The sequence below is a fragment of the Solea senegalensis genome, linkage group LG2 (assembly GCF_019176455.1).
Source record: "Solea senegalensis isolate Sse05_10M linkage group LG2, IFAPA_SoseM_1, whole genome shotgun sequence".
In the NCBI taxonomy this organism is placed as follows: domain Eukaryota; kingdom Metazoa; phylum Chordata; class Actinopteri; order Pleuronectiformes; family Soleidae; genus Solea; species Solea senegalensis.
Window position 1 is genome coordinate 17,292,484 of NC_058022.1, and position 9,888 is coordinate 17,302,371.

The 9,888-nt window shown below is 41.9% G+C and overlaps 1 protein-coding gene across 3 annotated transcripts; it reads left to right on the plus strand.

The window, feature by feature from the left end:
- The first annotated feature begins 407 nt into the window (after window positions 1–407).
- Window positions 408–9,720, plus strand: naxd (NAD(P)HX dehydratase). Of its 3 annotated transcripts, XM_044018175.1 has the most exons (11): window positions 767–1,913; window positions 2,681–3,127; window positions 3,872–4,022; window positions 4,132–4,177; window positions 4,296–4,384; window positions 4,946–5,054; window positions 7,584–7,634; window positions 7,733–7,837; window positions 7,928–8,048; window positions 8,169–8,292; window positions 9,252–9,720. In XM_044018175.1, exons 1-11 carry the CDS (start codon window positions 1,400–1,402, stop codon window positions 9,400–9,402), a joined length of 1,908 nt encoding a protein of 635 aa, XP_043874110.1. In that variant the 5' UTR covers window positions 767–1,399; the 3' UTR covers window positions 9,403–9,720. The 3 variants fall into 3 exon arrangements, with proteins under 3 accessions (XP_043874125.1, XP_043874119.1, XP_043874110.1); XM_044018190.1 differs by lacking the exons at window positions 767–1,913; window positions 2,681–3,127 and adding an exon at window positions 408–612; XM_044018184.1 differs by lacking the exons at window positions 767–1,913; window positions 2,681–3,127 and adding an exon at window positions 544–760.
- The last annotated feature ends 168 nt before the right edge of the window (window positions 9,721–9,888 follow it).

The following is a 9,888-nucleotide window of genomic DNA, read 5'->3' on the forward strand; positions in this document are numbered from 1 at the left end:
TGGTGTGTTTTAAAGCCAATATCTGCAGATATCGTGTTGATAATATTGTGCATCCTAGTTGGAGCATATCAGCATTTACAAACATATAGGTTAAATATACCGGTGTACACTGGACAAAGCATTAGTGCCTGTCCTGAGCTGACATCTGACCCTCTGCAGTGTCACAGTATTTTTTTGTGCATATTTAGAGCCCATAAGTTCATGTATTTGTAGCCGCTGCTCAAATATAGGCAATGCATACATGATTTATTTTTCCTAATTGTTCAGATCTTATTTCATGATACAGCCGTGTGACTAGGGCTTTGTAGTCAGAACATAATTTTTGAACTTGTACACAGAAATGACATCCTTATTTGCATAAAGCCCAGAAATGTGAGATCCGATCACATGTGGTCAAAGGAGGCACATCATAGAACTGCAGCCATAAGCTACTTCCGTTTGGCCACTCAGTTGGATACTACGAAATTTCCGAGGAGGCTTTGAAGGCACCGTAAACGTGTTTTTCCTCCTTCCTGTGCTGGTGCTGCTTCCATACAGTACACACACTGGCTGGTTCCATGTTGAGGACCGTGTGTTCACAGTTATCAGCGCCGAAACGCACTGTCACATTGGGTAAGAAGAAGTGTTGTGTCGGTGGCTGCAGTAAAGACAGAGCGAGGGAAGAATGTCAACATGCCGCAGCAGATTCAGATGTTCGCCTTTTCCTTTATCACACTCGCACTGTCGGTTATCGCCACAATGATGTGTTTAAACGAGAAAGGTAAACTGAAGGTGTTGTAGTATATGTGTATGTTTATCACTGCTACGCCATACGTGGCTACAACGTTAGCTTAGCTATACTAATGTTGGTCGAGGAGTTGACAGCATGCGTGTGTTTTCAGACCCGCTTGGGTTCGTTATATTAAGGGTTTTAGGACCCTGCAGACACCGGGGAAGGGCGAGGAGCAGGCGGGGTAAAAGGTGAAGTTACCCCCTAACAGAACTGATCACAGGTCAGTTTTGTAATGTATCCAATGTAGCTTAAGGGTGGAAAATAGCTTGGAAAACGGACCCAGAGTCAGTTCAAGTCAAAGTAGTACGCGACGCGTTATACCAGCGACGTAAAAGGACGAACTGAGACGAATAGATTTTTGCTAGCATATAAATAGTTCACATTTATATGTTATTGTAAAGGTTCTCAGGTTAAAAACTATGAGTATCCCCTCGGTAAGTCCTTGTGAGCAGCTTAAACGTCCACTCGTCGATGTTGACGGTGTATGGGAGAGCAGCGCCCCGCGACTTCTTTGATGCGGCTCAGCTCACAGGATCCAGACGTCCGTCATAATCCGCAGAGTCAACAACAACATATCCATCCAACTCCGTGTGACCAAACGACCAGACAAGCCTGCGCAGATCCACAATGCAAGCGAACCCGACGCGGGGCTTCCTGTGGTCGGACGTTGAGACGAGAACCTTGTTGAACATCTGGGGGGAGCAGGACATCCAGACGGCGCTGGATGGAAACTTCCGCAACAGCTTCGTGTACCGCGACGTTGCCCGGAGGCTTGGAGCGATGGGGTTTGAGAGGACGCCGGAACAATGCAGGGTGCGGATCAAAAGCCTAAAGAGACAGTACCTGCTGGCAAAGGAGGGTAATTTACGGAATAACGGCCAGTATCACAAGATCTGCAAGTTTTACGACATCATGGAGGGGATACTGAGCAACCGGCCCGTGCTTGACCCCCAGGAGTTCATAGACGGCGGGGCGGGAGGAGAGGAGGCCGTGGACGGCCTGGAGGAGGATGGAGAAGATGCTCACGATGCGTACTCGGAGAGCACAGGGGAGTGTCCTTATCCTGCAGAGACTGAAGTGAAGCTAGAATACCCAACCATACCCATCCCTGTTCCTGTTAAAGTGACAGTCGGAAACAGCAGTAAGTGTCACCTCCATTCACTTGTTCATCAGTGTTAAAGGGACATTTCAGATTTTTTTTTTAAGTGTGATTTGTTGAGGTTCCATTTGGTCATGGACTGGCAGACACACTCACTCAGTAAAACATGTATGTCAATGGGGACACGAGGAAAACCCGATTTAGCCACTTATCTAAAAGGATCACCTATATCAATGCCAGTTTAAGGCTATGATAGTTTTAGGTTATGTTCACACTTTATGTCACCGTTTGTCATACTTTTTCATCTGGAAATATTAATTTTGTATACCACTCACTCTTCTGCATTTAAGTCCACAGAGAAAAACTTTTTAAATTTACATTGGAGTTGCACGGCAGCTGCCAGTGTGTGTCACTGAGGTCAATCTGGGGTCAAGGATTTGAAGCATCAGTCACAAGACAACACATTTGAATGTAGTGATGGGAGTGAGTGATTTACAAACTCCAGTTTCCTGCTGGAAAAGATGTGCAGGCTTTGAATATGTAAGGTCCAGGTTTTGTTAAAAGTCTAAATAATGTTTTTCCTTCTTTTGCTGTCAACAGCCATGTAGTTTGGCTTAATGGTGGCATGCGCTTGGCGAAGTCTGTGTTATTTTGTCAATACCTGATAGAACCACAACTAAAAAACCTCAACTATTTTTGGAAAAATACATTTAAATGGAACCTAAATGCATATATTCTACCATATATAATTTGATTACACATTTTCAAAGATATACAAATAACTGTCAATCACCCCTTCTCTACTTAAGGCACTTCAGTACGACCACACAACAGCTGCCAGTCGGGCTCGAGTTTGCCAGCTAGGCCTCCTAAACGACCCAGAAAGAGGCGTGCTAACTTCCCTATGGAGAAGCTAATGGAGCAGTTTCTGGAACAAAGCACCCAGGCTGAAGACAGTTTTTACCGAATGGAGGAGCAGCGCTTGCAGGCGGAAGACCGCCGCAGAGCTGCTGAACACACCAGGGAGCTGCAAATGCTTCAGATGCTTGGCCAGATGTTCTCCAGCATTTCCTCCACCGGACCCAGCTCTGCTGCCACTCCCTCAAAGACATCTCCTGCTGCCCATGCACCTTCTCTCTCCAGCGTCTCCCCGTCATGCACACGTGGCCAGTCCAGTCATGTCAAACGCTCTTCGCCCCAGACAGACTGTTTGACCCAACAGAATCAACTGTTTGACTCAGTTCCCCAAGGATTAGGTATTAGGATTTGGTTTCATGTGCGGTGGACTGTGTGAAGAAGACATGGGAGTTACATGCTTAACATCAAACTCTCAGCCATAGTGTAAAGTCTCAGTGATGGAGCTCTCACTCCTGCAGTCAGTTACCTATTAGTCTTTATATACAGTACATTAGCATCAGTGTTTTAGTTGTAGTTATATTCATTGTTGTTTTTGGCCCTTACACCTGGCATTAAAATGCGTTTCCTGTGATTGGATTGCACTCGGATAGTGCCTGACCACTTGTAAATACAGGTGTTAATACAAACAAGGACGGATTGTTATCCAATCTTCCAAGTCAAGAGGTGATCAGTGTTCTCCAATGTGCCTCCACTCCACTGTGACAATGGCAGCAAAACTGCACATCCTCGTCTTTTTCCCCTGCTTCGAAAAGCAAAGAGGAGTCTATACAATAGTGCCACTTCACATGCGGCGAACGTTGTTGTTGATATGGCATCGCACAGATGGGGAGGCAACATAAGGGGGGGATGACTGTGATCAGATTTTGATGTGGACACCGGAGACACATGTTAATAGCAAGTGTAAATGCGGTGTAAATGTGGTAAAGCGCAATCAGATCGCTATCTGATCATAGAAAACTGATTTTAATGCCAGGTGTAAAGGGGGCCTTTGTGTCCATGGAAGGAAAAAAACAAAGATTAACTGCTGACCCTGGCCTGTTAAAATTATTTCACTTGATTCTCTACTTGATTTATGTCCTTAGTTTTGGAGCGCTTCTACAGCTTGGGGGCCACATCGCACAGAGGCATGGAGGATGATTTCATCTCACAAGTAAAGAGAACAGTCCCTTCACTGACGTCCAAAAAGCACAAGGGACAAGATGGACGCATTGGGATCATTGGAGGATGCCAGGAGTATGTGACACAAAATTCTAACTCCTCCACAGTATAAACAGCACTCACCTAATGTGAATTCAGTCTATAGACAATTTGTCCTAATTCTTCTTGTCTTCATTCTGCAAAGCTATACTGGAGCTCCATACTTCGCTGCCATTTCTGCATTGAAAGTGGTAAATACTAATTCCGACAGATGAAGCATTCACTTTACAGAGTATAAAATTATAGGTGAAATCTGGTTCAGGTGGCTTGACTGTGCTTTCTTCGTTTCGTTTTTTGTCTTGTCTCTAGGGCGCCGACTTGTCTCATGTATTCTGCACCAAAGATGCTGCAACTGTGATCAAATCATACAGCCCTGAGCTCATTGTCCATCCTGTTCTGTAAGTACATGGTTTTTCTGTCAGAAAGTAACGTTGGATCGTTTATTCAATTAATTGCATGTATTTATCCAGATAAAATATTGATAGACTTATTCAATAGAAATCGAAAAGAGTTATTGATAGTACAATAACACATTATACCTTTATTGTAAGCATCCATTATGAGTTATGCTTTATACAGTAGGTCATTATTTGTGATTGCTTAAAGTACATCTGCCAGTTTTGAATGGAAGATTACAAGTTGATGTGATCATCACAGCACTTTCTCACAATCACTTCACAATAGGTTTGGTCATAGCCTGCCATAATGACTATTTAATAAGCTCATACTCTCAATGTTGGTTCTGGTCTATCACTGTGGTGAAAAGGACAAAAAATACCTTTATTTCCTCATCACATTGTGACCGAATAGGGATAATTCCTTATGAGTGTTGTTAGAAATCATCAAAATGCACTACCTGTGTTTAAGCAATTAATATTTATTTGACTAGCTATAAAAGAAAAACTTTTGGGATTGAGAACATCTATCAAATGCGTTTCTTTCTCTGTGTGTGTATCAAGGGACAGTCCTAATGCAGTTGAAGAGATTGAAAAGTGGCTGCCAAGACTCCACGGCCTTGTGGTGGGACCAGGTCTAGGGAGAGAAGACTTATTACTCAAAACAGCTAAGGCATGTGGAATATTTCATTCTCCCTTGAACTCAAACCTTAAATTCACATTTATGAAGCCTATTTTTAACAGTTGTTAAACTGCACACCAGTGCATCACTGTCTGTGGCTCCCTGTGACTTAAAAAAACTATATATATATATATATAAAAAAAAGAGTTTAATTTCACATTTAACATGGCTTTAGTGTTTACTAAGTCTGTTGACTTGTCTTGTTGAGATTGTCAAAGAGATGAGAGAAACCTGAGGGATCCAAACACAAGTGGACAGCTTTAAGTAGAAGTCTAAGGCGTTGTGAATGCAGCTCTGATTTCATAAAAACATTCAGATGTGGCATGAACTCGTGGACACATTCCTGAGCATGTGTGAACGCAAATCTGTCCTCAGGACGAATCAGAGCATTAGAGACCGTGTCCTCAGCTGACATCCTCTCCTCTGACCTGCTGCAGTTTTCACAGTGAACTCAAAGTATTCTTGCCCTTCTCAGCACCACCAATGCTAATTAACCTTGATTTCCTTTTTCAAATGGTTAGAGTTTGATTTTTTATCACAGCTGCATGCAGAGTGCTTTTATTTCCTCAGCCCCTCCTGACTTTTCTGTCTCTCTCTTTCTCTGCCCACCACTGGGGAGACATGTGACCGCATTCTTTTACATGTGTGACTGCAAATCCGTCCTCAGGTTGTCTTAATAATCCATTTTCAGCTGATGCCGTCTGACCCACTACAGTATTCACAGACTCTGTTCAGAGCTGGTAATAACATCGCCCAGAGTAATCAGATTACATGTAGGCAGTCAGTCAGTCAGTCAGTCATCATCTAACCGCTTTATCCTCCACCAGAGGGTCGCGGGGCGTGCTGTGCCAATCCCAGCTACATCGGGCGATAGGCGGGGTACACCCTGGACAGTTCGCCAGTCCATCACAGGGCCACACACAGATAGAGACAAACAACTATTCACTCTCACACTCACTCCTACGGTCAATTTAGAGTGTCCAATTTACCTATTCCCCACATTGCATGTTTTTGGACTGTGGGAGGAAGCCGGAGAACCCGGAGAGAACCCACGCACACACGGGGAGAACATGCAAACTCCATGCAGAAAGGCCCTTGTTGCAGAGCCAAGTCCTGAATACAAATTTTTTTTTTGCTCTGAATGCCTCCTCAGACCCAATTTACAAAAACCACATTAGGAAGTAGTTTGGGGACACATGTAGCTACATTCTTGAGCATGCATGAAAGCAATCGGTCCTCAGGATGGAGTTGATGTTACCTACTCAGCTGGTGTGCCGTCCTCTGACCAGCTTCAGTTTTTTTTTTACACTTCTCAGCACCCATACGTTGATTTATTTGTAGCCAGTGCCTCAATCTTTTTCTTTAAAAAACCCAAAACTTTTATTCACCATTTTCATTCACCAGCTTTGCGTGTACAAATTAAAATTAGACAGCTTGTAATGTGACATCCCATTCAGAACAAGCAAGGTCACAAAGTAAAAAAGAAAAGAACAACAAAAAAGAAATACTGTGGATTTCAGTTTTGTCAGATTTTGAACACATGTTGAAATGAGCAAAACACATTATTCTTCCCTCTTCCATCCACAGTTATTCATTTACATGTGTCTACATTTTCTCTTTTTTTACAGTCTTTTTACCGATTTTCCAATCTTCTTTCACGTTACAGCAGCGCTTTGATTCACTCATCTCATCCCGACACCTTGGCCCCATTTACACCTGGCATTAGAAGGCATTTTCTGTGATCAGTTAGCAATGGGATAGCGCTTCTTCACCAAATGCATTTACACGTGGAATTTTCACACTAGCTGTGCTCGGAGCCGCCAACGTATTTCTGGTCACGTAGTTGTGGGTGGAGTGGAGACACATCGCATTCATGCTTCTGTTCGGTGTGGTCGCAATGCATTTCTGACCACCTCGAAGTTTTTTGACAGATCAGATAACAATCCGTCCTTGGTTAGTCTTTATATACAGTACATTAGCATCAGTGTTTTAGTAGTAGTTATATTCATTGTTGTTTTTGGCCCCCTTTACACCTGGCATTAAAATGCAGGAAACGCATTTTAATGCCAGCTGTAAAAGGGGCCATTGTTATCAGTCACTTCCACATTGACACAGAAACAGAAACAGAAATGATATCTGTGTGTATTAGCATACAGCCCAGGGGAAGTTAGATCCAGTCACTGGAGACTCATCAAGGATGACGTGCGTAGCGTTCTCCTCTTGTTATCGGATCGCTCATGACTAATGTGAATAACAGGTCTTCACAGGGCTGTACTGGTGCCTCTATCTTTCTGGTGACACTTTGAGCTTTCAGCATGTGTATTTATATATGTAACACTAGAATTAACTTTAGGGTAATTTGGGAAGAAATCTTCTGAGGACTGTGTGGGGTGAGTGAACTGGTTTCACTGCAGCCCTAAGAAAACATGATGGCGTGCTCGTTAAGTGTGATACTTAAGTCATTTTGCATGATGTATAACTTTATCATTACTAAAGTCTTTTTTTCTTTCTTTCTTTTAGGAGGTGATAGAGAAGTCTAAAACAAGAGATATCCCTATAGTCATCGATGCTGTAAGTCTTGATAAATTTCAGTTCCAGCTTTTAAACGGACACATTTGTTGGATGGACAGATTTTATTTGCAAAGTTACTGCGTGTGTGTTTTCAACAGGATGGTTTATGGCTAGTTACACAGCAACCATCTGTTATTCAAGGGTACCAGAAAGGTATCCTCACACCGAACTACATGGAGTTCACACGACTGTACGAGGCACTGGTGGGTTTTTTGCTAGATTCCCGTCACACACCAACTTTTCTACGATTCTGTGTGTTAATGTGTGTGGATTTCTGTGTGTTGCTGTCTTAGTACCATGAACCCATGGACAGCAGTGATCATCAACGCAGTGTCATGCAGCTCAGTGTAGCCATGGGCAACCTGACTCTGGTGCTAAAAGGAGAACAGGATCTAATAACGGATGGCAGTAAAGGTTCATATTAAGCCCATACACAGTATTAGCAAGACTTTGTCAGCTGATTATTCAATTTTTATTTGTGTATAATTACTGCTAATATGTCAATTAAGTCAAGTTGTCACTTGTTGCTTACAGTGATCTCATGCAGTGTTGAGGGCAGTGGGAGAAGATGTGGTGGACAGGGTGACCTCTTGTCTGGATCTATGGGTGTGCTGGCACACTGGGCCTATTCTGCCTCTGCAGCTGGAACAGTCAAAAGGTGAAGACATGTTTGGCTGTTTACTGTGTGTTCACATTGAACCTGATTAAAATAATGCAGTGGGACCAAATTACGTACAAAGTTAATGCAAAGGTGCTGTTTGGTTGCATATTACCATACCAGGGCTTCTATATGTTTAACCATGCGACCTGCAAAGTGGATAAATGTTACTTTATGTGAACTTCTGTTTATTTTAAGTACCTTTACAAAACCTTTCACTTCACCATGTTATGAAACTGGATTAGATGTTTCTTCAAACTTATTTGCTATTGTGTTCATTTTTGAGCTGAAATGATAAATGATATACATCTTTAGTAAATGTACATAAAATGTACCTAAAAACCCATAATACTTCCAAAAGTTATCCTCTTAAATGTGATGATGCTTTTCTTTATTTAATGGATAATAATTTTTTTTTTGTCATAATTCCGATATTTATAAAATTGTAAATTATGTCAGTTGTGAACAGAGTAACTAGTAAGAGATTATGAACCTCCACCAATGCCGCTTTGTTTCCCATAGTGTCAGTACACTACCATCTTGCCAGGTTAACAAATGTTTGAAAGTACTTTAAAAAATAACTTTTATTATTATTATTGTTGTTGTGGTTGTTATTGCTTTAAAATCCAGATCTGTACATGGATCACCACCAAAATCTCATCATTTCTTCCTTGGGCCACAACCTACATTACCAGGAAATGGTATCCAAATCTGTACTTTACTCTCTGAGAGTCATGCTGCTCACAGACAGACCAACAGCCAACTCGAGTTCAAGTTTGAATATAATACTTTTTTCCTGTTGTAATGCTGTTAGGTGTCAGTCAGGGGTTAGTGACTAGAGTTTCTAAAAACACAAGTATTGTCTCTTTAGAAGTGTCATATTGCAGAAATAAAATAATTTTCAAAGGTTATCAGTTTAATGTTTCCTCATCTTTTTCTCTTTTTTTGTCCTCCTGCAGTGTGAATCCATCTATGGTTGCAGCATTCGGGGCCTGTTCACTCACCAGGCAGTGTAACAGACAAGCATTCCAGAAACACGGCAGGTCGACCACCACCACTGACATGATTCAGGAGATTGGCTCTGCCTTTAAAAAGCTTTTTGAAAGCTGAAAACCTCAATATTGTTGTTGAAATTCAACAACCAATTACACAATGTTGCTTTCTTTAAAACTGTTATCATAGCCTATGGTGGGCGGGTTGGTGTTCTTATGTAGAATTTAAATGAATATTATGGGTGTGGATAATCCCTTCAAAGACGGTGCTCAAAATCTGGTGCGAAACGTACACACTGACCCTTGCGAGAAAAAACGTCTTCTGCCTCTCAACTCGCAGTATCACAGACGACATCAAAGAGTCACAGTCTGAGAATTTGGATCACAGATAAAGCAGAAATCTATATGAATTTTAAAATAAATAATTTAAAAAATATTTTGTGCTGATGACATTTTTTTATTTATTTCTTTTTAAACTATCCCTTTCATAGCACATTACCATTTTTGCTACAGGGTGGCAGTAGTGACCAGTAACAGTGGTAATTTTTTGATGCTTCTAATGAGACTAAGGAGTCACCCATAAGGGCACACAGGAGAAAACGCC